The sequence below is a fragment of the Calidris pugnax genome, unplaced genomic scaffold (assembly GCF_001431845.1).
Source record: "Calidris pugnax isolate Ruff unplaced genomic scaffold, ASM143184v1 scaffold4, whole genome shotgun sequence".
Taxonomy (NCBI): domain Eukaryota; kingdom Metazoa; phylum Chordata; class Aves; order Charadriiformes; family Scolopacidae; genus Calidris; species Calidris pugnax.
The window spans coordinates 4,517,073-4,544,580 of NW_015090781.1; the positions used below are offsets into that span (position 1 = coordinate 4,517,073).

At 44.3% G+C, this 27,508-nt stretch overlaps 1 protein-coding gene across 1 annotated transcript in view; it reads right to left on the reverse strand.

The window, feature by feature from the left end:
- The window catches only part of COL17A1 (collagen, type XVII, alpha 1), a 36,316-nt gene extending 9,386 nt beyond the window's left edge, over positions 1–26,930 (reverse strand). The window contains exons 1-42 of the mRNA XM_014958138.1: positions 26,876–26,930; positions 26,080–26,124; positions 25,221–25,316; positions 23,167–23,301; positions 22,768–22,815; positions 21,789–21,824; positions 20,168–20,215; positions 19,619–19,762; positions 18,491–18,634; positions 17,758–17,829; positions 16,615–16,686; positions 16,179–16,244; positions 14,635–14,799; positions 14,174–14,263; positions 13,995–14,039; positions 13,252–13,401; positions 12,593–12,808; positions 11,962–11,991; positions 11,519–11,545; positions 11,024–11,050; positions 10,489–10,551; positions 10,214–10,318; positions 9,655–9,717; positions 8,950–8,985; positions 8,762–8,815; positions 8,332–8,367; positions 8,098–8,133; positions 7,619–7,681; positions 7,232–7,267; positions 6,945–7,016; positions 6,550–6,576; positions 5,829–5,864; positions 5,257–5,292; positions 4,945–5,025; positions 3,973–4,008; positions 3,213–3,293; positions 1,956–2,009; positions 1,793–1,834; positions 912–974; positions 693–752; positions 148–174; positions 52–60 (exon numbers count right to left, since the gene is read on the reverse strand). Of these exons, the coding sequence (XP_014813624.1) occupies positions 52–60; positions 148–174; positions 693–752; positions 912–974; positions 1,793–1,834; positions 1,956–2,009; positions 3,213–3,293; positions 3,973–4,008; positions 4,945–5,025; positions 5,257–5,292; positions 5,829–5,864; positions 6,550–6,576; positions 6,945–7,016; positions 7,232–7,267; positions 7,619–7,681; positions 8,098–8,133; positions 8,332–8,367; positions 8,762–8,815; positions 8,950–8,985; positions 9,655–9,717; positions 10,214–10,318; positions 10,489–10,551; positions 11,024–11,050; positions 11,519–11,545; positions 11,962–11,991; positions 12,593–12,808; positions 13,252–13,401; positions 13,995–14,039; positions 14,174–14,263; positions 14,635–14,799; positions 16,179–16,244; positions 16,615–16,686; positions 17,758–17,829; positions 18,491–18,634; positions 19,619–19,762; positions 20,168–20,215; positions 21,789–21,824; positions 22,768–22,815; positions 23,167–23,301; positions 25,221–25,316; positions 26,080–26,124; positions 26,876–26,930 (2,827 nt within the window). The remainder of the gene's footprint in view (positions 1–51; positions 61–147; positions 175–692; positions 753–911; positions 975–1,792; positions 1,835–1,955; positions 2,010–3,212; positions 3,294–3,972; positions 4,009–4,944; positions 5,026–5,256; positions 5,293–5,828; positions 5,865–6,549; positions 6,577–6,944; positions 7,017–7,231; positions 7,268–7,618; positions 7,682–8,097; positions 8,134–8,331; positions 8,368–8,761; positions 8,816–8,949; positions 8,986–9,654; positions 9,718–10,213; positions 10,319–10,488; positions 10,552–11,023; positions 11,051–11,518; positions 11,546–11,961; positions 11,992–12,592; positions 12,809–13,251; positions 13,402–13,994; positions 14,040–14,173; positions 14,264–14,634; positions 14,800–16,178; positions 16,245–16,614; positions 16,687–17,757; positions 17,830–18,490; positions 18,635–19,618; positions 19,763–20,167; positions 20,216–21,788; positions 21,825–22,767; positions 22,816–23,166; positions 23,302–25,220; positions 25,317–26,079; positions 26,125–26,875) is intronic.
- Positions 26,931–27,508: the final 578 nt, after the last annotated feature.

Consider the following 27,508-nt stretch of genomic DNA (forward strand, 5'->3'; position numbering starts at 1 on the left):
GAGGAGAGGGGGCACAGACGTGGGAGAAGAATGCTGACAGCCCAGGCTCACCCGGTTCTCCTGCAGGGAACACAGAAAGAGAGGATCAGTCACATACACAGGCACACTACCCTGCACCCCACTGATATCTCCTGGAAGCCTCCTTACCTGTGAATCCTCGTGGACCTCGTTCTCCTGTGAAGAGGGGAGCAGAGGAACAGTGTTAGCATTTGCTTTGTTCTGATCTGCAACATCCCAGCCCGCACCACAGAATATTATCATGGCCTACAATCTGCAGGGCAGAAATGGGTAAAGGGAGTAGATCCCATCTTTGCCTGCCAGCTGAGACCTGAGCTACATTTCATAGGGCTACCTCCTTGCATTGAATTAGCCAAGTCCATGCTGCATTTTGCAATCCTTGCTAATGGCAAATCTGTGGCTCTGAATGCTCCTGAATCTAATGGGCTTGCAAAGTCAGATCTGAATATGGCGATTGCTTTGACACCAGTACTGGAGGCTAATAAGTTACTCTGATGAAGACTGACTTGTTTTATGGCAGCAAACAGGAGCCCTATTCAGTGACCACTGTGCTAGCTTTCTTGCAGCCACAGAAAGGCAGGACATTTTCTGCTTCCAAGCCCTTCCTTCCTTCTTTTCAGTCTGAGGTGCTGAGATCCATCTAGTACCTTGGTGAGGCAGCATGATATACCCACCTTGGTCTCCCTTCGGGCCTGGTGGGCCTGGTGGACCTGGCGGGCCTTGTAAGAATGTTTCTGTAATTAAAACAAAAAGGTTTCTTCATGACCTCCAACTGAACATGACACAGGTTTCCTCTGGCTCCAACTAGTTCTAGCCAAGGATGTGCTCTCTGGAGCCCCAACAGCCAGGACATTCCCAGGCCACAGGTGAGAGAATGAGTGGGAAGAGCCTACCTGAGGTGGATATAGAAGATGCTGATCTCCCTGGTGGGCCTGGAGGTCCTGGCAATCCTTCTCCTAGGCAAAAGGGACACAAAAAGCTTTAGGAAGGATAAGCCTTAGCAATGTAAACAAATGCATTTCAGAGCTGCTACATCTCCAGCCATGGCCATCACTCAAATATTTCCAAGTGTAGGGTAGTAATATGGTTTTCTCTACACACATCTATCCCTATTAGTTATTTTTCATGATCGTTTGCCACCACAGCAGATACAGGACAGAGAAACACCTTTCTTTGTGGTCCAGAGTGTCTATCCCAGCTGGCCTTCACTACATTGAGAAGGAAGGTTCATTTCATCACACACCTGACCTGTATCCCTTGGCTACTGAGCAGAGAGCAAGGAATGGGGTTATGCTCCTGTCTCACGTGCTCCTGCACCTCCCCTCTTCTGGCTGTGAAAGGGAAATCTGTGCTACAGGAAGTGAAGTGGGGATATGTTCCTCACAGTAAGAAGTGCTCTGTCTGTCCCCAGCTGGAAGTTAAGGCTGGACAAGTAAGAAGTAAACATGGGGTTGATTCCAGCTACTTCCTTTGGGAACTTGAGAACGTTAAGTGTCTTCCCTAAGAGTTTGGCTTTTATGATTTACTACTCTGGCTAGCAAACCTCTGCCAAAGCAGATTTCCTCTCTTGAGCAGTGTCATGCTCCTGTGAAACTATATTGCAGTGAAATTGTGTTGGTAGGAACCCATTATGTGAAATTCTGCTTCCAGTAGAGTCAGCCCTACTAACTTCCACCAGATCCAAGATTGCATCTGGGATACCACAAGGCACAGGACAGAGGCACTGGAAAAACCTCCCGCTTTCCAGTTTTGTTTCAGAGAAACAAGCTCTTACCTGGGGGACCACGAGGTCCGGGGGGTCCCTGAATAGATTCACCTGATGACAAAAGAAACAGGGGTATTATAGAATATTTACTCACCAAATTGTATGGCCCAGAAACGTGCCATGTGTGTTAACGTCCCCCTGCTTATGTACTGACCTCTGCTGTGTTACATACCTGGTGGTCCAGGGGGACCTGGTGGTCCTGCTCGCCCTTGTAAATCTGCCATCACTGTGCAAATGAAAAAGGGAAAATTGTTGCTATGGAGCTACTGCTGCTATGGAAACACTGTCATTACATTGCTGTTAGAAGCTCTTACACTCAAAGGTGGACTAAGGCAGGACCTGGATGACCTAACTCAAAGTTGAGACAGAGAGGGGAGAGAAGTATTCAATTGGCAGCATGCAGGTTAGGACATGAACCAAAATACAGTGCTGAGCAGGCTGGCAGTGTATTAGAAACAGGGAGGAGACCTCTCTGGAGAGTAATGGTTGCTGAGGGAAAGAGCAAAGGACTCAAAGGCTACAGGAAGGAAAGAACTTTCAAGGAGAGGAAAGATTCTTTCAAAGAGGAGCAAGTTTTGGGAGGAGAACAGTAAGCAGCCATTATTTAACAAGTAGCTGCACTCTGTTATTTGACTGGAGATGGATTTTTACTTCCAAGCCACAGCACACACTCAAAGTTCAGTGATGCTGAGATCCAAGACTCGGGAACAGCACTGAAGCACGGTCTGAATCTACATGACCCCATTCAGATGGTGATCAGGCAAGAACCATTTATGACTTTTATGCCCTCCCCTACCTCACCTCTCCTGCACAACTGCAGAGGTCCCAGACCCTAGGAATACTGACTGTGAGTGCACCACACATTTGGTATTGCACAGGGCAAGCAGACATTTTTCTCAGGATGCTGTTAAACCACTCTGCTCTGCTTCGCTAATTTTCATCTTAAAATAGCATTTGCTCCTCTGTGAGTTTGTCCTCTAATTTGCAGCAAGATTCTGATTTCAGTTGCTCAGATTAATGTGCCTTTTCAAAGTGATTTTCCTCTTACAGGTGGCTCCATGTTCATATTACATAGGGAACTTCCCTGTCTGAGCACAGTGGCTAAAAGGTCAGGCTGAAACCTCACAGCTCTGTAACCATCTCTGCTGCTAAGGAATGTTCACCACTCACCATTCCTCAGCTTTCCTTTTCCTGACATGGGCCTGATGCCATCTACCTCCTTTTGAAAGCTCTTGGGGATGCACAGGTGAGAAGGAGAGCAGAAGGAGTAGCTGGTATTGCTGTCCCACCACCAAACATACACACACACACACTTCCCCTATATCATGTTGAGTGGAAAGAGGTAGAGTCATCTCCTGTTAGCTGTGAGCAGACCTTGTGGCATCTGGCACCTCTCCAAGCAAAGGAGTGGAAAGGCAGCCCCACTTACTTTGAGATGCTAATGATGAGACTTCTGTTTTGATAGTTTCTATCACAGTTTCACCTGGGGATCCCTTCTCACCCCGTGGACCTTTTTCAGGGGAAAAAAAGAAAGAAGAAAATGAATTATTTAATTGAGAGACATTTTGTACCCACTCCTCACCTCCTCAAGAACAGGCTCAGACTTTGCTGAACTGGGAGCATGAATTCAGTCCCTGTCTCTGAGGGGCACTGTACTCAAATGTGGAAATTATGGCACAATTTGCCCTAACAGGATCATAGAAAACTGGCTAAGAAAGGTTTTCAGGAGTCAGTTCTGTTCAGACCATTCCAAACAGATGTCTGTCCAATTGACAGGGGTTTCACAGTGACATTATTCCCAATTTGGCTTGAGTTTGCTCTCCCACCTTTCAAAATGGCAGGTGGTACCCAGCTGGGCTATATTCCCTACCACAGAAAGGCAACTGCACTTGAGAGGTGCCTTAGAAATACCAACCTCCAGAAAAAATAACATGAAAAAGAGACATTTGCAGCATCCACATCATACTCGCTTTTATCAACCCCTTCTTCCCCCGGGAAAGAAAAAAAGAATAGAAATTCTTTACAAGATTAATTACACCAAATAATGCAGCAAAATGAACTGAAAGGAAAAAAGTCTGCAAACAAAAGGGAGAGAGATTGTGCCAAGGGCTGGGAGAATTAGAAACAAAGGAAAACTAATGAATTGAGTTATCTTAAGAAGCAGAATCAAAGCTGATGGAGAATAGTACCTTGCTGTCCAGGGAGACCAGCTGGTCCAACAGGACCTGGTTTCAAAGGAAAAAAACCAGATTGCATTAGATTTTCCTGGTTGTATTTTACAGTAGCTGGAAAGAATCAATAGTTCTTTTATAAGAGCTGAAATTATAAAATAACGTATTTGCCTGCACAAGTAAATGGAATTGCTATAGGGTATGAATTCATCAATGTCCCATGTATTACTTGAAGCTCTGGAAAAGAAGCTTATTTTCCACCATGTGGCAATTTAGGTGCTTGGTGCCTTTTAGCCTGGGGAAACAACCAGAATGTCACTGACCACAACAGAAATGCATTCCGGGCTGCAAATCAAGGCTGGCTCTACCAAACCAGCTCCAGAATCAGCTCCAGCTGCACAGCTGGGAGTGGCCCAGAACTGCCATGAGAACCAGGGCTCAGGCGGGCTGGAGGGCAGTGTCCAACCTGGGGCAGAGAAGCCTGAGGACCAAGGGCATGCATAGCCAGTGTCTGTGTGTGTTTGCATGAAAGATCTGTAGATGCTCTATGTGGGATTTCTGCTGTCTTGAGTTCAAAGCTAAGACTGAAAAACAAGCACTTCCTGATTTCAGTAACAGTGCCAGGAGAAGGATTAGACACAAGCCTGCTTTCCTGAGAGGCAAAAGAGCTTGATTCGACCTATCACTACTTTGTACTCATCAGATCAAACAACACTGTTTTCAGTTTCTTCATCTTCTCAGCCCTCCCTTCTCTCCTGTGACTGTATCCCATTTCTCCCTTGAGGCTGCCACCTCCCTAACTCTGCCTGAGATCTTGGTCTTTCTGCAGGGAAGGGTGAGGACCATGAGTATCTAGACTGGCTGAGCAATCCTGCCTCCCAGACAGGGCAGCCTGGCAGAGACAATAAACATCACACATTAAGTTATGAACTGGATGCACAGCAATGCAAACTGCCTGCAAAACCAACAGTAGAGGAGCAGCTTCCTCACCTGGAACACCTGGGGGTCCAGTGGGGCCAGGTGGGCCCGGGGGACCTGGTGGGCCTGGCAGAGTGATAGTTGACGAACCCTCTGAAACACAAACGCATACACTTGCACACATATACATATATAGACACGTCCAGCAAACGTGTAACAAATCTATCCTTAAAGAATCACACTTCTACAGAATAAGTGCTCTCCCAACACAGGGAGCACCAGTACAGGTCTGGCACACAGCTGAGATGAATTTAGGAGGCATAACAAAAAGCAGAGAAAATCCTCCAAAAGCAGAAGTGCTTGAATTCTCACAGCACCACATACCAGCACTTATGACTTTTCCGGGAGCTCCAGGTTCTCCTAGGAAAAGAAAGAGACAAAAGATGAACTTCTCTTTGGGGAAAGATTTGTCACTAGCTCAATTACATTGTCTTATTAAGCATTTGATTTCTGTTCTCTTTGTCCTTGATCTCTTGTCTGAGAAGTCATAGTACTAGAAGGTTATGGGGGAAGCAACGGAGCTCAGCTAATCCAGAAGATATCCTCCAGCTTTCCAAGAACTGTATTAGCCTGACTAGGTGACAGGCCTTGATCTGTCTGAGGCAGGCACCCAGCTTCCACTGTGGTCACCAGGCATCACACTCATATGCTCAGGGCAGAATCAGGTTTGTTAAGGTTTTCTCAGTGGAGAACTGTCACGCTGAGTGCCTCAGCAGATGCCCAGCATTTCGTGTGTGCTCAAGGAGGCTTTGCCTACCGTCTGTTTCTCAAACCTTCTCTTTCTAAAGCCACTAGATGCCACTGTTGATTCAGGGACTGGTCAGCAGAGCAGATAATTCTCCCAAAAATGAAATGCTTAGAGAGAAAATAAGTATTAGGGAAGAAACAAAACTCACCTTTATCCCCTGGTCGGCCTGTGTTGCCTGGAAGTCCTGATATGAGGTAGATGAACAATTTAAAATGGTTAGTGCAAATATTGTTTCTTCTATTGTTTCCGGGTACCCCAGCTGAGTTTCACTTGTGGGTTTATAGAAGTAACTCCCTACTCAAGACCCTGGTTTACAGCTTTTATAAGCAGATCCCTGACAGCAAGTGGAGGAATTGACAGCAGACTGTAGACTGAGATGGCAATGTCCCTGGGCATAGTTAAGGGCTTCCCTTCTCCTACTGCTCCTTGCATGATGGCACTGCTCCCTAGATTTGCCTGTAGCTTCTTCCAGGTACTGCTCCCTGTCCTGAGGCTCCTGGATAAATTCCCTGATGACGTGCCCCCCAGACCACCTCTTCTTGCAGATGTCACATCCTCTGTTTTCACCTCTATTGCCTCAATCTCTCCCCTCTGCTTCTGCTGCCAATTAGGACTTTTCAGGGAAGCACAGGGAACTGAAACATGTTGTTGCAAACTATGTTTTGGGGAGAGGCAAATTTTCAAACACTCCAAGGCCCTGCACTGCTCAAAAATTAACACTCCAACCACAAAACCTGTCTCAAAAGCCAAGGGAGATGCAGAAACCTTGGGATATCACTTTGGAAGCCACAAGCACCAGAGAGGAAAAATGACAGGGGATTTTGAGCGTGTATCAAAGGGTGTCATTGATAAACAGTGGAAAAACCTACCTGGCGGCCCTTGGGGTCCTGTGAGACCTGGAAGAAAAAGACAAAATTTCTAAGATACCTAAGCAAAATTCAGATGGGGAAAGGATAGACAGGGAGAAGAAGACTACATCTATGTCAAATTATAGCACACAGCCCACAAGTGGTGTAAATTGGCCTAGAAACTAGGATGTAAACAGAATGTTGGCTAATAGCAGCTGATGTTCTTGTTTACAGCATGTGCAATCCTGAGATCACAACAAATGGTCTAGATTCCCCGTGTGTTTTCCTTTCATCACCATCTTATACTACAGAGATCCTCTGCAACCCTCAACTTCAAATTAAGGCTGGAAATTGTTGACAAAGACATGTGTATTCCCAATGGAGCAAAAAGTATTTTTGTTCTCTGTATGCTTTACCTGGCTGTCCTGCATCTCCAGTGGGTCCTGGAGGGCCTCGGGCTCCTGGCATTCCCATAAGACCTGGTTCACCTAGGGATATAATCACCATTAACAAGTGATTTACAATCTACCAATCCAGTCAAGCTTGGCCACCAGCTGTCCCGCAGCACTTTCTACCTATTGTATCCCCACAGCCAACTGGCCATTTTCAGCATCAGGGTCTGGGAGATGAACATCAATGACAGGAGAGTTCTGTGGTGAGAAGCAGAAAGTCCCTGCATGTCTTCCTCAAAGGAATCCCTTACCTTTTTCACCTGGCTGTCCATCACGGCCAGCTTGTCCTGTCCAAAGAAAAGAGATTGTTAGGGACTGCTGAAATAGTACTACAGTTGTCCTGTCCTACTAAGTGGAGCACAGCCCTAAACACAAGAAAGTGGCTTTTCATCATATTACATCTGAAAGAAATCTTGGCTGCCATTACTGAAGATCCAGAAAAAATTCACTTGAAACTTAACTGTATGACATCTTTCCTGAGTATCCAGACTAATCTTAGCCATCTAGAGAAAAGACCTAGTATCACAGCCAGTGTGATTCTGCTCCCATATTGTTTTCTTGTCTGTGCTCATAGAAACACCCTCTGGGTGAAAATGACATTACCCCTCAAACAGACACAGCTGTTTTCTGTTACCCACCTGGAGGTCCTTTAGGCCCTGGCTCCCCTGGAGGCCCAGGCATTCCTCTTGAGCCTTGTTCACCTGTAGCAAAATGGCATGAAAATGAATCAAACAAATCTTGGTGAAGATATAATTTATGACTGTCAGCAATATTTGGTGCCTTGCAATTGAAAACCAGCATTGACAGGATGCTCAGGCCTCATGATTCGTGACTGTCTCTGGGCATTAAAAAAGCCCAAGTGAAGTGAATACAGGGCATATGAGGGAAAATTTCCCTAAAGCTAAATACAGAAAGATTGCTACCAAGATTACTGGAATTAAGAATGGGGTCTATTTGTTTAAACTTGGGTGCAGAAATAAAACTCTTATAACCAATAACATCATTAGACTTTTCCAGAAAGCTAACTGGGATTGGCTGGGCTACGTTGTCATTTGAAACTCAAATAATACACATATATATTAGATAGGCTGTTACTTCAGGAAAACAATCCACTGACCTGTCATTCCACGAGAACCCTTCTCACCCTGATCACCTGTGGTACAGAAAAGGGAAGGATTCTGTGAGATTGTTCATTGTAAAATGTTTCTACCAAAGAAAATAAAGTCTGCTTTCTGACAAGAGCACAGAAAATACACCCGAAGGAGGATAGGGTTAACACCCATGGACAGTATCCATATCTAAAGGAATCTAAAGAAAATATCCACAAAAGATATTTAATTGATCAACATACCTTTGGGTCCAGGGGCTCCACTGGCTCCTTTCTCACCTGAAAGATACATGGATGATTGAAGAATAGGAATAACAAGTCAGAAGGGAAAGGAATTTCACATATCAAGAAAAATCATAGGGGAAATACAGGTACTCTGATATCAAACAAACTCAAACTGGAAATTCTTTTACTTTGATACATTCCAACCATCCAAACACGTTTCCCCACTGAGATTACTCTATTACCTCTGTGTCTCTTGTATTTCTCAATATTTGCTTGCACTCACTAAATCTAATTCCTCCTCCCCTTTCCTCAGCCTGATGCTGTTCATTGCCCCAGCATCAGAATGCTCAGACCAGGTGTGGTGAGTACCAGGTGTGGTACTCAGAGCAGTGCTAGAAAAGCCCACCAGCTAGTGCTGCTGTAATTGCTGAGAGGGAGAAAAGCTTACCCTTAGCACCTGGGAGACCTGCTTCTCCTCTAAATCCTTGTAGGCCAGGAGGACCTGCAGAAAAACAAAACGGGGCATTTAAAACATCCCACTCACCATTATGCATCACTGAATTAGGATAACTATGAGAAGCTGTCACTCTGGTTTTGTTTTCTTCAGATGCCATAGCAAAGGAATGCAGCACTCACCTGGAGGACCTTGTGGGCCTGGAGAACCCATCAGACCTGTGAATAAGGAACATGGATATTCTTTCAGTAACACGACAATTAGAAAATGAACAATCTCATTTGGTTTGTCCAACAGCATCTACAACCCAATAGGTGTTTAGCAGAATGGAATTCCTTCAGCCACTAGAAGACTTTGCATCACTGGCATCTTCAAAATTAAGACCACAAATCTACACAACTTAGCTCCTTTGTGATGTAGAGGAAGTGGTTTTCCCTACAGTAAGGTGAAGGGACTCAAGACTTCCATCATCATCCCAGCTGAGACACTGGGATCTGTGCTTTAGGTGGGACCCATTTTTTATAGTGCAATTTTTATCCCAGTTCATGGATTGTAGATCTGTAACTCTGATAGAAGCCTGTTAGTGAGATGGACTTTACCGTATTATTTCTGATAGGAGAGAAAAAACAGCTGGAAACATCAAACATCCTAAAGATTGGTGTTTTGAGAAAGGTCCCTGCCAATCCCCACTCTCACTAAAAATCTCCAAGAATTTATTGCTCTAAAGGTTATGTGTATCTACCAAAGTAAATTTTATCTAAAATGAGGACCATTTGTGATTACTGCAGTGCAACACAAGTGAAACAGGAAGGCTGGAGTACTCATCTACTCCTAACCAGTTTGCTAGGTTCACACCAGTTAGGAGTAGATAAGTCCATCGTATTTACCTTTAAGTCCAGCAGCACCTGGAGGCCCAGGTGGCCCTGGAGGACCTGGCTCACCAACAGCACCTGCAGAACAAGAACATTAATAGATACTATGGAATACAATTGTGATCCCATTTTCCCATTATCCCACCTCATGTTATTCTCTCTCTGGCAAGTGTCATGAACAATCTGTTGGTCAGTTCAAAACACCCAAATAAGCATGCATTGTCCCAGAAAACATCCCATCTCACTGGGCTTAAGGATGAGCAAGAGAAATCCCCCAGCTTTGGTGACTTGGATAACGGGGAAGAAGATGACCTTTATACTAAGTGCTTTTGGATCTGCCAAACTCAAACCTGAGAGACCTGGCAAAACAAAAACAATCCTTGTTTACCTATTGCAATTTTGGCCAAAAAAAATCCCTTAGGCCAGATTTGTCTGTATTGGGAAATGTCTAAAATGAAATCTGGATTTAAGTAATCAAATCAAATTCCATCACAGATGTGTTTTATATATTGGGCCTAATCTACAGCTTTTGTCCATCTCTGCTTTATCCAAGAATGGAACATGTAGTTCTTACCTCGGTCTCCTTTTTCTCCAAATCCAGGGGGTCCAGGCTCCCCTCGAGGCCCTGGTAGCCCTTCTCGACCTCTTTGTCCCATGGGACCTTCCATGCCAGGATCACCTATAAGAAACAAATGCCTTGTAAAATAAGGTGTCTATGGGAGGTCTTGGGCAAGAGGATCCATGGCCTTGTCCATGGGGGAAGGGAATGATCACGCCAACCTGGTGTCTGTGTTCCCATGACATGTGTCAATCAGTTGTGAGACTCACAGCATTGATAGAGATGCTTACCCATACTGCCTTTCTGTCCTTTTGGTCCTTCTGGTCCTTGGTGCCCAATTGGACCAGGAATGCCTGGAAAGAAAACCACAACAAATGTTCAGAGTCCTCGCCTGTGTACCATGAAAGAATAACATGCAAATTAGAGGAACCTGAAGCCTGGAAGGATTCATCAGCTGGGGTAAAGAATATATTACTCGGAAGGTGGATACTTGAACAGGGATCTCTTTAGGAGAACACAATACATAGAAGAGCACACGGAAGTTGGGCTGAGTACTCATGCAGCCGTGGGACTCTTTCAAAAGTAGACTGGGATCTTCACGCCCCCAAATTAGGCATGTTCAACTAAGGCTGAGGCCTTGCTTGTAACCAAGTCTCGGAGCTGTGTCTGTAGCTACAGACAGGTATTACTCAAGTGACTTAGTCTATGCTAAATATCAACTCTTTAGAAAACCACCTCGAGCTAGGTTTGCAGTGCAAAATCTGCTCTTGCCTACAGTAATGTCACTAAATGCCCTCTCTCAAAGGGAATTGTACCACTGCTCACCTGGGACACCAGGAAGTCCTCGCTCTCCTGTAGGGAGAAAGAAATAGAGTCAGTTGGGAATAGGTCTTCCCTATTGGCTCACCCTCACCCCCCATTCAAAGCAGTTTGTGTTCCTGGCATGTTTACAAGTTCTGTCATCTCCAGCAATGCCACGCTGGTCCCCCTGTGTTTATGCAATGGATTGAATCATTCACACCACACAAAATCCTGTGAACCACTCTGTGATTAAACCAGGCAGAGACGGGCTTCAGGAACAACTTTCATCCAGATGAAAGAAGTTTCTAGATTCAAAGTGAGATCTGTTTTCTCTTCTACTGTGAACTCTAAAATTGCCTTTGCCCAGAAGAAGAGCAAAAAAACCCAACCATAACAGCAGTCTCTGAACTACAGAATACATCAGCTTCTCTAACTTCTGGAGTAACAAAATCCATTTGCTGCCCAGGCCCTATGACGGGCTGCAAATCCACCTGAGCAAGCAGGGAACTGTGGACTCACCTCTGGGACCTTGCACTCCCATATCACCTGGGGAAAGAATTAAAAAAAATAATATCAGGAGAGATCTTGGGGGTATTTCCAATGATCAGTCATTAATTTTATTTTTCTAGTTGGTTTCCCACCTTCAACGAAACACAAAGGAGTTTTGGGTGAAAGGGACACTTCACACTTGAATAGTGCAGTGTCAGACCCACTAGTGGCAAACAGGATCTGGCCTTTCACACTGGCACAATGCAAGACTGCACCTTCTGTGTTAGTTCTGGAAGGGATAAGGCCCTCTACAGTTTAAGTAGCAAACTAGCTTTACACTCCTTTTGTTCAGGTATAAAACAGCTTCAGCTTTCTTAGTGCCAAGTGCCCCTTGTGGCAACATCCACCCCGAACTTGTGCATTGCCAGAGCCAAGGAACAGGACAGAGGAAGAGAGGGACTATAGGGCTGTACCTTTCTCACCAGGTTGTCCTCGGAAGTAGCCTGTAATGGAAAGGGAAGGGGTTGTTAGAGTGCATTACACAACAGAATAGCTACTCACTATACGAATCCCTCTATTTGGATTTTGAGGCTGCAGGCAACACAGGCTATCAATCTCAGTATGGCTTTGTAAGTAGAGTTTCCTCAGCAAATTTGCTTTTGCAAATCCTTGAAACTTCTTAAGCTGGGAGAATGTAGACTCCTCAGTTCTTAACTTACTTCCATCATCTGCTAAACAGAAGTAAATCATCTATCCCTTGCTACCAAAAGTAGTATGAAAAATGAAATGTGGGTTCATTTTTCTGTGTAGTTCTTTCAAAATGGAAAATTCACATGCCACAGCAAACATGATACATCCTAGCACAGGATGGCATCTCCACAACCTCCTTTCTTCTCCCTTTTCTTCTGCCTTTAAGGGATGCACCACCAGTGCTAGTGGAAGCACTCTGAGCTCCAGCACAGCCTGTCTGTGAGGGCACTATTTTCGACAGGCTTCATTGTACGCTAAAAGTCCTGGTCTTTAGGCCCTTGGGCAATCAAAACCTCCCACTCCCCTTTAAGTAACTTGGTCTCATGCACCATCACAGACATTGGCTTTGCTCACCTCGTTCCATTTCCTTGTTCAGTCTGCTCTTCACCATCAACCACACCGACTCTTCATTTTCATAAGGGAAGGTGGAGGAGTGTTGAGTACCATGAAGAAAGTCTACCCTTGAAACATCCTTTTCTAATTTTGAATTCCCTTGGTTAATTGTCAGGAGGCCGCCATTGATCTTTTCCAGGTTTTCCACACGAGATTTCAGCTTTCTCACTTCTTCCGCTGGAAGGTTAAAGGAAAATGTTAGGGAACATGGTGCCACAGACACACGCCTGAAATACCTACTTCTAACAGCAGGGACGAGGCAACTCCCTCAGATAACCACTTTGTTTTGCCGGATTATTCTTTTTATCTCTTTTACTAACAGGGATATTTGGACTTTAAATGACAACTTTGGAATCTGTTAGTCTATGAGAAGTAAGACCTCAGATCTCAGGAGTTTTTCTACTCTACTCACCCCAAGACTATGTAACCCCTCATCAAAGGTTTATATTCCTTATCTGTTCTTTCTGTCCATTTTGTAATACTTCAGTGGCAGTCACCACCACGCTGAACCTCCTCAGTTCTCTGGCTTGATATCTCTGGTACTTGGCCTCTTTGCCAACTTTCACCCTCTCTTTGTGTTTCTATCCCATTCAACATTTTCTTCCACAGTTTTTTCTTACCCAGAGCAATGAGTCCAAAAAGCAATCCAAGGAGAAGCAACCAGGCCAGAAGCAAACCCAGGAGCCATTTCCACCAGCTGCAGCAGGAACCACAGGGACACCAGGATGGTGCTGATCCGATTGCACCCCCTGCTTCACCATTTCGTATTTCTGGAAGAGGGAAGGGGTAGTCTCCTGGTCAAGGAAGAGCTCCTTGACTTCAGAGTCAAGAATCTCTTAGAATAAGGATACCAAGGTCTGATTCATTATACAAAGGGCTATGGGAAAAAATCTTTACGCCCAACTCTGCACATGGGAGGTGTAATTCTAGTCCTTGTGGAAGCTGGGAACAGAATTCCTGATGGGAGTTCCACCAGTGGACAACACTTGGTGTGTTTTAAAAAAACAGCTGAAACGTGATCCCCTCGAGGTCAATTTTTTGTACAGTTTTGAGCCATAAATGACAGCAATAGCCAAAATGGTCTGTCTGAGCCCTCTCCTCCCATAAATCTGTCCTGGTAGCTGTACTGTTAGCTATCCAATTTTCTCCAGCAATAAAAAAATAACCCAACTGCCAAAATATCCCAGCTGGCACCAATTTCAATGGCATGTGCTCAGCACACTACAGTCAGAGCAGCCTCCTGAACATTCCCTCCCTCTGATGTCACTGCACAGAGATCACCCATGTCACTCAAGAATGGTTGCTTTTTTGTATTTTGTGCTGTGGTGTTTCTTCCAATGAAAGTCTGAATTGTATCACTTACCTGCGTAAGTCGCTTTGTCCCTTGTTGGCACAGATTTCAATGTTCCTGTTTTAACAGCAGTAAAAGAGGTTTTAAGTCTTCCTATACATGATTAAACTTAGAGCATGGGCTTGAGAGGGGAAGGTAGTAAGGGAGGCAAGAGAAAGTTCTATTGCATTTCAACAGGGACCAATTCTTACCATTTGCATCTGATTTTAGGCCGGTATCTGTAGCATAAGAGGAGGAAAATCCCTGCTTCTCCTTCTTCAAGGTGTCTTCTGCAAAGGATCCTGAACAGGAACCAAATATAATTAAAAACATGACCCCAGAACTTCAACCAGGCCTATTTTCTTTCATTGGGAAAAGGAATATCTTTTATTGGGAAAACACAATAGCTTTGCCTGTTTAAACCAGATCTAGGTGTTTGCTTTCAAAGCTCCTGAGCTTTGCAAAATATTTCAAGGCACACTCTGGAGCCTCAAAAGCAAAAGCTTGACCTAGATTGCAGCTGGCATGGTTAAAGGCTAACTGCCTGCCAGAGCTTCTTGTTTGGCTTGCAGGGGCATGAGTCAAGCGTAGTGTCCTGAACTCTGAACTCCCCCTATGATCCGTCTCCATTTCTTTGCCCTCAGCATATCCATATGTCCCAAAGAGAAGTTACCTCCATTAAGCCCAGTGGTGGAGGCACTAAAGACTTTGCCACTGTCCTTTGTCATGATCAAGAGCTCCATCTCCTTCTTTGGTGGGGCATTCTCTTTCTCCAGCAGCAGGAACTTGCAGTCTTTGCGCAGAATGTCATCTCCCTGGGAGGTCAAAACGGTTCCCCCTGAATATTGGTAAAGGATGGGAAAGAGGAGGAGATAAGTGTGGACCACAGAGTCATAATTACAAGCCACAATACTTGTTCATTATAATAGGTAGTCCCATTGTGATTGGTGTTGCTAGTACTGTAAACACCCTGTAAGAGATGCACTGGTCCCTGAGGCTAAGAGGAGAGCTATGGATGTCATTAGATTTCTTTAGAGATATGTATTTCACTAGCAGGGGAGCAACTGATACCAGAAATGGGGAGCATCTGGAATTCAATCACTTATAGAAATTATTTGCTCAGTGTTGTGGCTTATCCCAGCTGGCAGCTAGGACCACGCAGGTGCTCGCGCAGTGCTCTCCCTTCGCCCTAGAAGGGTAGAAGAAGAGTGAGAAAAGGAGGGGAAAGGAAAGGAAAAAAAAACCCACATAGGTTGAGATAAAGACAGTTTAATAGAACAAAAGGAAAATAGCAATAACAGTAGTAGTACCAGTAGTAAAAGAATATGCCAGACACAAGTCACTGTCACCACCTGGTAAATTAGTGAACTATCACTGTCCTGAGCAGTGATGGCGAGTACCTGCCCCCCAGCTAGCCCCATTTATAGACTGTGTTGCAAAAATATCAGTGTGGTCACCCTTCTCCCCTTAGGCAGTATCAAGTATGCCTGGAATGGTATACAAATTTGAATTTGCACACAAATTGACACAACACTGAAAATCAAGATAAACAAAATGATATTATTCCATTATTCTAGCACAAACCTGGAGTAAAACTGTATTAGAAATGTTACCATAACTTCTGTGGTATTTACATCTATTTTTAAGCCTCATCTTTAGGAGTCCTTGGATTACAAACGAAGCTTGGTTTCCCTTACACAAAAAATAAATGACTAATTTATAGCTCTCACAGTTGCACAGAAAAGCTGGAACATTTTTGGATGAAAAGGCAGTAGAAAGACGTCAACTTCTCCCATGAAAAAAAAATAAACCTGATCATGTATAAATCAATTCCTTGTTTTTTGAGTGGTTGAGGCTGACACTACTGCAAAACAATGTTTAAGAGCAACCTTGCAAATGTTTTGGCCTCAAATGAAGCACAATTTCACATGTGATCTTCTATCCAGTTACCTGCTGAGCAGAAAAAGCTGCAATTATATCATCTGAGTTACCACAAAGTTGGAGAGATCTGAATAAGACCAGCTCATTTACTCATTCTTGGCTTCTGGCTCATTTGCTTTCTTTTCAGAAAGGTACTGGTGGGGGACTCAGCTGCTGACATCGTGCTCCTGAGCAGCCAGGTGTTAGTGTCACTCGGCTGGCTGAACTTCTAACTCATTTTTACCACTATATGCTTGTACGAGGCCATGCCTAAACAACTGTGAATGTCACACTCACCTGCTGAAGCAGACACACCAGTACTTGTCACGGTGTTGTTCTGAGAAGTGTTCTTCATCCCATATGCTGCAATGAAAAAATTCGAGAATGAAAGAGAAGAAGGACAAGAAGGTACCTGCACACACTGCACACTGCACACACTGACATTGGGTTGCACACCACTTAAAAAACATTTTCTCACTCAGGACAACTCAAACAGGCAAGGGCTTCCCCAGCAAGCAAATCTCTAGTGCTCACATAGGTACTGGGACCCGTTCCTGTACATGCAAAGCAGAGGAAATGTTCCTCGATATCCCCTCATACCACACTGCTCCACCAAGATGGTAATGAAGGAGCCTCTGTTGATAAGAACTTTCTAGTCACTATAGAAAAGGTGGCAGAAGGCAGCACACATTGGTGACCCTCACACCTTCTCTAGGCTTAAGTTGTTGCTGACCTGCGGAGGCTGCGGTAGCATTCTGGGTCAGGGATGAAGAGCTTGGAGACAGGTTGTTTTGAACTCCAAACACTGCAAAGAAAAACATTTCAATGGGGGTTAGAGGAGTCCTGCAGTACAGATGGTGTTCTAGCTAAAAACAAAACTAAACCAATGACCATAATGACAACCTCTCCCAAGAAATTTCTCCTGTTATCTGGAGGCATCACAGGCTTATGCATTTCTGTTCAAAGATCTTCCCTATAAAATGTTTTTTTCCTTCAATCATTTTGCTCTGTAAGTTCCTGTTGGCCCAGGACAATAATGGTGATCATTTTAAAACATAATCTCAAGTTAGATTGCGAGGCCACTCTCATGGCTGCATGGACATTCCTGCAGGTGAGGCACTTGGGAAAAAGGGAAATTCAGAAAACTGGCTTGGTCTGACTAAGGGAAATTTAACGAGACAACTGCACACAGTATGTGTCAAAGTACTGTCCAGAGAGAAGCAAACAGCTTTGAGGGTAGCACCTTTGGTGCCAGAATTAGTGTGGCAATAGTAATGCAGTGAGCAGGCTGCTCTTGTACACCGTGCTCTGTCTACAGGCTCAGTCAGAGACCCTGCACGATGGCACTCTGCTGTGTAGACATAGTGTGACTGAGAAAGAAAGAGAAGTGGTTTAGTGACATTGAAGAGAGATTGCCAAAAGTGAGCCAGCTGAAGAAAAGGGAAATTACAGGGAAAACTGACAGAGGAGCAGTGGGTCTTCTCATATTAGGACACATCAGTTTATTTTTTAAGTCATTACCCTGAGATGTTCTAGGGAAGAAACAGGCTGGCCTAATAAGTGTCTTTCAAAAGACAAATTATCATAGAATCGCAGAATTGTCTAGGTTGGAAGGGACCTTTAAGATCATCTGTAGTTTTCCCTGCCTCCCAGACACAAAAGGAAGGAGCTAACACCTATAGCTAACACAGCTATACAGGGCTGACTCAGAATAAATCCACCGTAACCAAAGAATTACTGGGGTGTGTGGACAAGCTGCTGACACTGAGATGAGGACCAGAAGAGAAAGAGAGTGATATATGTATTTTTTTATTGTACGTGTCTGCCAGGAGTGTGGTGTTGTGAAAGTGTGAAGGGAAGAAGAGAAAAATCTGACCTGTAGAGGAAGTGCTCAGGCCCGCATTCAGATTATGATTACTGGGAGCCAGGTTATTTGGAACACCAAAAACTGCAAAAAGAGGAAGGGAAATGTTATTACTTCTCTGGAATCAAAAATCAAGCCCCCGAAGGTCAGTGGCACAGTCACAGGACTTAAGAGTCAGAGTCACTTAGAAATGCAGTTAGTGAAAATGCACAATAATTGTACAGAGGAAAAATCTCAAAAATTCTGACACCAAACAACTCTTTTACTGAACTGACAAAGAGGACAAAATCCTACATCAGACAAGTTGCAATCACAACACAGTGTCAGAAAGCAAAACTTTTAATAGTATGTTATCATAAAGCTTCCTGTGACTTTTCTCTGCAGCTGGGAAATGCAGCATCCTTGACATTTAGAACTGGCCTTAAAAGGTATAAGCACACTCAACACTTATATCTTTAGTGTATGAGGACTGAAGGGTTAGAAGGGTTAGGCCCAGTCGTTCTCACAATAGAGAATATTGATAATAAATAATAGAATCCCACAAAGGACTTTCAAATACAGTCAGTGTGTAGAAGCAGAGAGTACTAAGTTACAGAAAACCAGAGAAAATTCAAGTATATCCCCTGCCACCTTGATTCTTCCATCATTTTATTTCTTCTCGCTGTGCAAAAAAAGAAGCACTGCTCTTGACCCAGTTTCAGTATGGAGTTACTTCCTTCAAGACTGGACGGTGCAGGGAGCATACCTGATCCTGCAGAGTGAGACATAGCATTGATCAAGGACGAGCTGTTATGGTATCCACCGAGGGAAGACCCAGCAGGCAGAGTGGAGGACCACATGTACGAAGGGAGGGCAGTATTCAGGATAGTTGTATCGTATGTCCCCGACACTATAAAAAAAGCAAACAAACAGAAGTGGTTTTCAAGGAGAGCAGGCTTGTGGCTTAACATATGTTGTGGGTTTGCATGGCAACCAACTTCATCTGCCTTAAATTTCAATTACCCCTGTGGAGTCAACACAATGGCTCCAGGTTAACATGGTATAACTGATCCCAAATGCCATCTGATTACAGCCCCCCTGAATTTTAGCCAATGGAATAAAGATTGACTTGATAGCATGGCCATTCACAAAACACCTCAAAGAGATTTCATTGCTTGTAGATGCTATGATACCACAATAAAACACTTTGGTCTGCCATTCTGTTAATAACCCATCCTGGGCCATGGGACATATGACTTCTGCTTCCCACACGTGGCTTTGATTGGTTCACTAGTGGATTGGACTCCAATTCCCAGTTTCAGACAGGATTTGAGCCATGTGGAAGAAAAAAGGTATTGTTTGTTCCTAGATACTGGTGGAGGACAGTGGAATGAATGTGAATACCACTGCCTCAAGCACTGTGGTAAGGCTTATAAATAAGACAGGCTGGTTATAGTATTTTAAGTACTACTTCTATAATTATTAAGTTTTAGTGATCTCTGAACAATGTGGTGTGCCAATAAATCAAACACTGACCCAAATGTTGTCTTCAGAGCTATCTCCATCTTGGAGATAAGAGATCAAATCAATCTGAGACATGTTTGCTTAGAGCTCTTTTCTCTGCCAGAAGCACCTCTGAATTAAAGCTGGTGGCAGCAGGGACTGGCTTATTTTTATGGAAATTCGACAAGTCACTAGAAATCTACCCAAGATGGCTCTTGTTAGGACAACATCTGGACAACCCTCCAGCATTCTGACCCTTTTTTTCTATTGCCACCACTGTCTGGGACAGAGACCATGTATTATTACTTGGATGTTCTTAGCAACTGGGTGTTCTTATGGTAAATCACATTTGGAATGGCTCCAGCATTGCTAACCGTCCTCTGCCAAGTACCTGACTGGGAGCTCTCAGTGACCATCTTGGTCTCCACCACAGCCTTTTTCGGGATCGGGAGCGTACTTGACGGTGATCGAGTAGGGCTGCAGCTGGCTGATCGGCTTCCTTTCAGCAAACGTTTCACATCATCCAACTCTGTCCCTGGCAGGAAAAGCAAGTGTCCAGACTCACCCAAAAGCCGTTGTTTCATTCATCTGTAACCCTGCCCTGGCTAAACCATCCAGTGGAATTTACCTGTGGCCATTTATGAAGTGGTACTTACTGGGAGTGCCTTCTGGGGGTGCCACTTACTTAATAACAAAGCTTCAGGGCCTCATTTCTGGGACTAAGTACAACTACATCCTTGCAAGACCACCACCTAACCCACAGCACGCTTCCATGTTCAGAAAGGGGAGACAAATGAGCGTTCTTAACAGGAAAAAATGAGTGACATGCTGCTATCTGTCACCATGAAGACTGGGTCCTAGAGATACTGCAGACACACCCAGAGCAGCAACACCCTCTCTTATACCTGATCCCCCCTGGAATAAAAGCCATGGCACTTACATCTGCCAGAGGGAGAGGCGCTCTGCAGTCGGACTCGTATTTCACTCTCTGGGAAGAGAAAAAAGCAGATCATGAATATGGAGTGAGATGCATTTGTGCCCCGGGCTGGGAATGAATCCTTAGGCTGAAGTGAATTCCTTCTTTCTTCTTGTCTGTTTTCCATCTTGCTGCTTGATCAGAGCAGCACTCATGGCCCATGTGAACTGGCTGTAAATTGGTTTGGGTGACTTCTTGTTCTGAGGTCACATTTGGCTACTTTTAATTCCAGAGAGCTATATTTTACTCATTGAGGGCCTCTGTTGAAGTCAGTGGGATTGTTACTGCCAGGCATACAGAAGGCCTAATCATGCAGTCCTCAATCACATTGATATTCCCACTCATAACAATTATTATTGTCCTTCTGGACAAAACCCTAGAGAGTCAAAAGAAGCTTACTAAATACACAAATTCCCTACCACTTCTTGGGTAAAATTCACACCGTCATCTCTACAACGGGCTGTAAGATTTAGTCTCTTACAACCTGCTGACTTCTCTTTTGTCTCACTGAATGTAAACAGGCCAGTTTTAAGCCAACATTCTCACCAGGTACTCGATTTTATTACTGTCTTCTACTGTCCAGCAAAAGAGACTACAGAGTTAATGGGATTTGGCTGGGGCAACCCACAGGCAAACTGGCCAGGGCCAGCCAGGCCATGTGATACATGCTGCTCAAGATGAAATCTGACAGTGCACGCACTATGAAAGAAACATTAGCTTTGGTGTTCATGTGGAGAAGCTGATGGATTGGAATTATTTTCTGAAGTAATATGAGAAGCTGGAGCTGATCCTCTGGTGTCTGTTTTATTATGTATGGCCTATTTCTGTTGGGAGCTCAGGTATGCAGTGTGCCAGAGGAGACTGTGAAGATCTGAGGTAGAATAATTGGTAACTGTGACACTCTCCAGGAGTAGTGTGCAAGAGCATACTTTGATTCATATCCACTGCTAAAAGTAACTTGGATAAAGTGACATTATAGTTTCCTCTTCAAGCAACTGGGAACAGGTATTACTCTTACAGAGCAATATAATCCTGCTTTCCCCAACACTGTTAATAAATTATTAGAAGAGCTGAATGATTCAAACAATGCAGAGCTTTACAGTGATCTGGCTAAACAGAGCACAGCAAGTCCATCATTTCCTCACCATCTCCTTACTACCAGCATGAGATCATTTCAGGGTATGCCCTTATGGTTTGTTAGACAGATCGCAGTAGGAGGAATGTGAATTCAATCACTGTAAATATGTCAGAGGCAGGTCACAGACCATGGGTGGACTGAGTAGTGAACAGGTAAGATGGAAGGCTATGTCTTATGCCCCCAGAATATCCAGGTTCCCAAGCAGATCCTCCTTTCTGACACAGTCCAAACGACCATCACCTTCACTGGGGTCAATTTTTACAGAGCTTGTTTAAGCAATTGCTTGTAGATAAATGGTTCACATCTGCAGTGGTGTAAATCACGTAACTCATCTGACTGCTCCACACTTAAACTGGTTGATTCCAGCAAAGGAACAGGTCCACTTAACATACTCTCAATCATACTGAAGAAAACAAAGGAGGCTTCTAAAAGAACAGTATCACTCACCTCGACTTTGGCTTCTCCCTCTCGTGGAGGCAGATGCTGTGAACAGCAATGAGAGAAAAGCAATATTAGTTTCTACTGCTTGTGTCATCTCTGAAAATGAACACAAATAGATCTTGCTCAAGAGTGCTCAGATTCAGACAGTAACCTTCTTTACTGGGGGCACAGCTGGGGGAATTGAACCCTCAGAGTTTTTACCAGGTCTCCTCTAGACCATAAGGTATCTTAAAGAATAAATAGCACCTTTAGCATTTCTGGACCAGCTGCTGTTTCTTTTTGTTCACATTAATGTTGTTCATAGATGGTGATCTTCCATTTCAATAGGCCAAAAGGAAGCTAACGGGCCTGCTCACCCCACTGGCCAAGGCTGGACACTATGAAACCCTGCCTCCTCTCTGAGCCAGAAAGACAGCCTGATCATATTGTTTCACTTTCTGCACTGAGTAAAATTGGTGGTTCAGAGTTGGGGCAGGGCAAGCTCATACCTACTGACAGTGTTCAGTTTAAATGTATCACTTGATAGCCAGTTCATTTTTCCATATAAATATGTTGAAGCCTAGAAAAGAGCTACTGGAAAAGTATATCCAGCAATGGCTCAAGATCCTGAGGGTCTGGGCTTTCTTGCTTGAAGCTGTTCTCCCAGCTACGGTGGGGAGAGGGGCAGTGGGAGGAATGTTACGAAGCATCCCATGTCCATGTTCTCCTGTCCATGTCCTATGTCATGTGGGGAGCACCACAAGAGCAGTTGAGTGTAGCAGATGTATGCACCCTCTGTTTGCATATGTATCAGCTACAGACCCTGCTGTCAGCTGTTAATGTACATCCCAAATGACTCCTCCAAACTCATGGAGCTGCACTGGCTGCCCAGTGCAGAGGCAACATAGGTAGAGCAAGACACAGCAATGTGCAAAAAGCCACCATAGTCACCAACTCACATGACCTCCCCCTAATGCTCAGAGGAACGGCTTTAAAAAGAACATACCAAACTCTTTTCTGGGGAACTCAGGAGAAGAGTTGGCACTGGAGCTCCCTGAAAAGAATAGAAAGGTGTTTTGCACAAGATCATTAAAAGCTTTCGAAACATGTCTTCCTGGTAACTGTCTAATCCCAGTGGGTAACAAACTCCATTAAAATAAAGCAATTCAGGATTACATAAAAGAGCTGCTCACGTCTTTCAACAAAAGTACATTGCAACTCCTTTCAGGAATGAGTGTTACTATAAATAGGACTTAAACATTAAAATGTGTCCCTGATGTCTTATTTCCTACTTCCTAGCAAAACCACAGTGGAATTCTTGTGCCATTTGGGACAATCCTGCATTACTGTGACCTCAGAGTGCACACTACACATTGCCTCCTTTCTATCACAAGTGCTGTGGTACCTTCATACGTTGCATGGCGGTTGACATATGTTTTTCTTTCAAATGTTGAGCCGGGTGATTTGGTGAGAGTAGAGCTGGGAGACTGGGTTTGTCTGTACCCGGCGGATGATGATGAATTCAATCTGCCACTTCCACCTATAGGTAAAATAAAATGCCATCAGGAAATTGAACATGTGCTCTGGATGTACACCCTGGGTGCCATGGGTGCTTTAGGCTACTGTCTTCTGAGCTGGACAAATTTGCATTGATACCTCACAACCAGAGATGGGCAAGAATGACATTTGGGTCTAACTTTGACTGTACTCAACATTCAACGCAGAGAGGAGTATTAGTTATCTTTGTGGTTTCAAAAAAAATCTTGCCAATGATATATATGCCAGCAGATTTTGGTCTAGGGGGATGAGCCATCCCCCCTGAGCAGGACTATATCTGGCTCTGGGTGGTGCTGGGTTTTGTTTTGGATACGGATCCACCTGTAAACTCAAGTGTTATATGAAAGAAGCCACATAAACTGGGAAATTGTTAAGCCAAACTCAAAGTGCTGAAGAAAGGATGCAGTTCATGAGATGAGGGAAAGCAGGGATGAGTCCATTTCCCTTCCAAAGCAGGTATGCACACTCTCCCTTAGTCATGCCTTAGTCAGTCTGTTTCCTGGAGAAGTGACTGAGGTGTGTGTCAGGCCCAAGGCAGCCCGGAGACTCTGAGTGGCTGTTATATTTAGACAGAGGAAAGAATTTCCCTTCCTAATTCACATCAGTGCTGTGGAAAAAGAACTGATCAGCCATAACTAATGTGTTCATACTCCTAAATGAAATCTCATGCTGGAGTATGACCAGTGCACAGCAGAAGGGAGCCCTGTGATAAAGTGCAACATATCCACGCTGATCAGCTGGATCAGACTGAGTATTGTTTACCCACCACTCCAAAAAGAGCTTGCCCTTCTGATCTCAACCAAGTGTTTTCTCGCTGACATTCCCCTCTACAAGGAGCCATTTTGTTCCATAACTTTTTGCACTTAATTCAGCAGAAGGAACTACTGTGACAAGTAGGCCTCTGTTGGAAGCATTCTGCAAGCAGAGTGGGAAAGCAGAGACTAGAAAATGCTCTGTAAAACTCCAAGAACTCATTATCTCTGAAGTTCAGATTCTTTCCTCTTCCTCCACACGCTGAAAAGAAATAACAAGGAAGATGGCAACCCTGCAGAGTCGTCTGCAGGGCTGGGTTCAGTTCTCAGACTGGTGCCAGTCTAGACAATTAAACTTACATCTTCACTGGAGTTACTTCACATCTGCCCTGAGGCAAAGCGATTCCACGCTCTGGCCTTTAATTGGCATGGCGCTGTCTGCCAGATCTAGTGGGCATGGCTAATTCTCCTGTTGAGCTTCCAAACTGCACTTCACTCCCTTTGGTTTTTTGTGCTCTTTTGGAGCATGGAGAATGTTTTCTGCAGGGATACTTATACCGTCTGTCCCACTGGGGACAGGGAGAAGAGTTTGCCAGAAAACTGGCTAGGAAGCTTATTCTTCAGAAACCTTTGCTGTGACAATCTAACTGCTGGGCAAAAAGTGCTGATATAGAAGAACCCTGTTTTAATGGAATAGACAGCACATACTGATTTAGTACATCCAGAAAATCTGTCAGACTGTTCGGACTGCTAAAGCCATGGACAGGCACACACAATAAATATTTTCTAGGAAATTCTTTAATAGTGTTCTATCTAATCCACAAGACTGTGATTGGGAAATCCTGAAAGAAGGGAAATTTCATTTCCCAATGATTTCTTAACAACAGTGGGAATGGCATTTTTGTTGTTCTTCTGCTGAAATCAAGTTTTCCCTATGGAAAATGGGAATTTTGCTATTTACTCACGCATCCTCACACCCAACTTTAGGGAAGGAATACCTTTGCTTTGAGTATTTGCCACTTCTACTTACATAAATCCTGTTTTCCTTATCTCTGGCTCACCCTACTTCCCTGCCCTGAATCTCTGCTCAGACCATTCAATGCTGCCTTTGCTCTCTGTTTCCACACTGTGCAACGTCCTCATTCCTTACTTGAAGTCACATAGCTGCTGCCATGGGTGTAAGACCTCTTTTCCACTCCGCTTCCTCCAGTGTGGGATGTTTTGAGCCCGCTGCTGCTGCCTCCTTCTGGAAGAGACAAGCACAAAATGAGACATTCTCTCAGGGTAAAAGATGAGAAGAGCAAGGACACGGCAAGACCGTCCTCACACTCAATTACAAGTACAGCTTCATGTCTGGTGAGATATCAGAACTGCAGAGAAGTGTCTTGGCAGAGCAGACAAGCATTCACACTGCAGACCCAGCAGGTTTGTATTCAAGCTTTGCTCCAGACATGGACTGAAGGATACTCCTGGTAACCCTCATCATAAATGAGATGATAGGGCAATTCCTTTCCAACCCAGCTGCAGCAAGCTAATCAAGATTACGGTGGTATAAAGAGCATGGAGGATTCTTCCCTACTTGATATTTGGACTTTCCTATAGAGGTAGAAATCACCTGTGACATCTATTACCCAAAAAGATTAACTCACTGTTGTCAACTGGGTAAAATGACAGGGCAATACCCTACAGCCTCAGCAGTAGAGGCTGCAGACCCTTGTCCCCAAGAGACAGTCACCACTGGAGACCCTATATCTGGCGTAAGGCCTTGGAGAGTCTGGTCTACCAGTCTTAGTGGACACTGTGACTTTGTTTCTGACGATACCCAGCCAGCTCCCCACATACTGCTCCTTCTCTCCACTAACAAGTATTTTGGAAGAGGCATTTCTGAAAATGGCTTCCCTTTGGGTGCAAGTCTTTCTGCACCAAGACCTCCCGCACCCAGAGATTTATGGAAATAATTCAGTCAAATAGCATGGAGGGGCACAGAACACTGACTGACAATTACTTACTGGGTGGTAAGGACGTCAATCTTGTGGTTACAGTCTCTGTAATAACTGAGGAAAGAAAAGGGTGCAGAAGTAATGGCATGTTAATATAGCCAAACAAGATAAATGTTCTACTTAATTTTCATGAAAAAACATGACTCATTCAAAGATCGACTCATTTAAAGAAAAGTCCCTTAAGATCACACTGCCTGGGGGCTACAGTCTCATCAGCACACAGTGCTGTGTGTTTGTTTCCAGGCATTTCTAACTCTACAGTAACTAAGAACATCACTGCCATGAAAAACTTTTTTTTTTTTTTTACAAGATCCCTGTAAAACATGGAAGTATTATTATTTCTGGTCACTTCTGAACCACAGCCATTGCTGTAACAGCACAGGCCATGGTCAGACCCCTCACTAGTTTTCCACTAGCTGATTCCTATAATGCCAGCAGGAAACTTATCCTCTGTTTTACACACAGCCAAAGCAGAGATCTAAAGAACATTTTCCAGGCCATGCAGGGCATTGATATAAGAGTTAGGAGGAGAATCCAAATGTTTGCACTTCTGCCTAGAAATGTTACCACAGGGCAGTCATCTGTGGCTAAACAACCAGGTCATGTCACATATCTCTAAATGTCTGATCTTGGCCCATTCTATTCCCATATTCTGACTCTAAGAGAGAGACCAGGGACAGGTGGGGAATTCCGTTCTGGACTTCTGGTCAGCATTCAATCCCTTACAAAACTGGGCACCTGCTTCTGGGATTTGTGGTGTGTCACCTAAACCGATGACATAAAAATAAAAAAAAGTCCTTCTTACGTCTTTCAGTAACTTCTGATCCATCTTGCCGCGTTTTCTTTGTTACAGAATCCATACCATTGCCACCTGCAGGGAAAGCAGAGAGACTGCACTCAGAGCTCTGTGAATAGCAGGAGATGACAACAGCCACCAACAGTCCCACCAGATGCCTCCCTTCAGCTGGGATCTACACTGCCTGGAAGACATCTGTGCCAGGGAGTTTACGGTGCCTTTCCAGAGTCATGTGAGTGTTATCAATAGAGCCAGCATCACTTGCCTACAAAACTGGATGCTGCACAATGCAACAGAGTTGAAACATGGCAGAGGTTGTAAAGCCAACAACAGGTGAGATAGGGGTAAATGAAGCAAATCCACTCAGTGCTGGAGAAGTTTAGACCTGGATTTATATCCAGATGCTGTGGCACCACACTACGGTCTTCAGCTGGGCCCCTATAAAGGCTTGATCAAAACCACAGGATCCAAACACCACTCCCACACATCTGCTCCGGGCAGGACTCAACAGCACAGGATTAGAAATGCAGGCAGGTACAGGAACCAGCTACCTACACCGTGCCAGTGCTGCCAGAAAAACCTAAGCAGAGACACTCTAGCACTGTTGACAGCAATACTGGGCATTCTCAAGGTACCGTGATG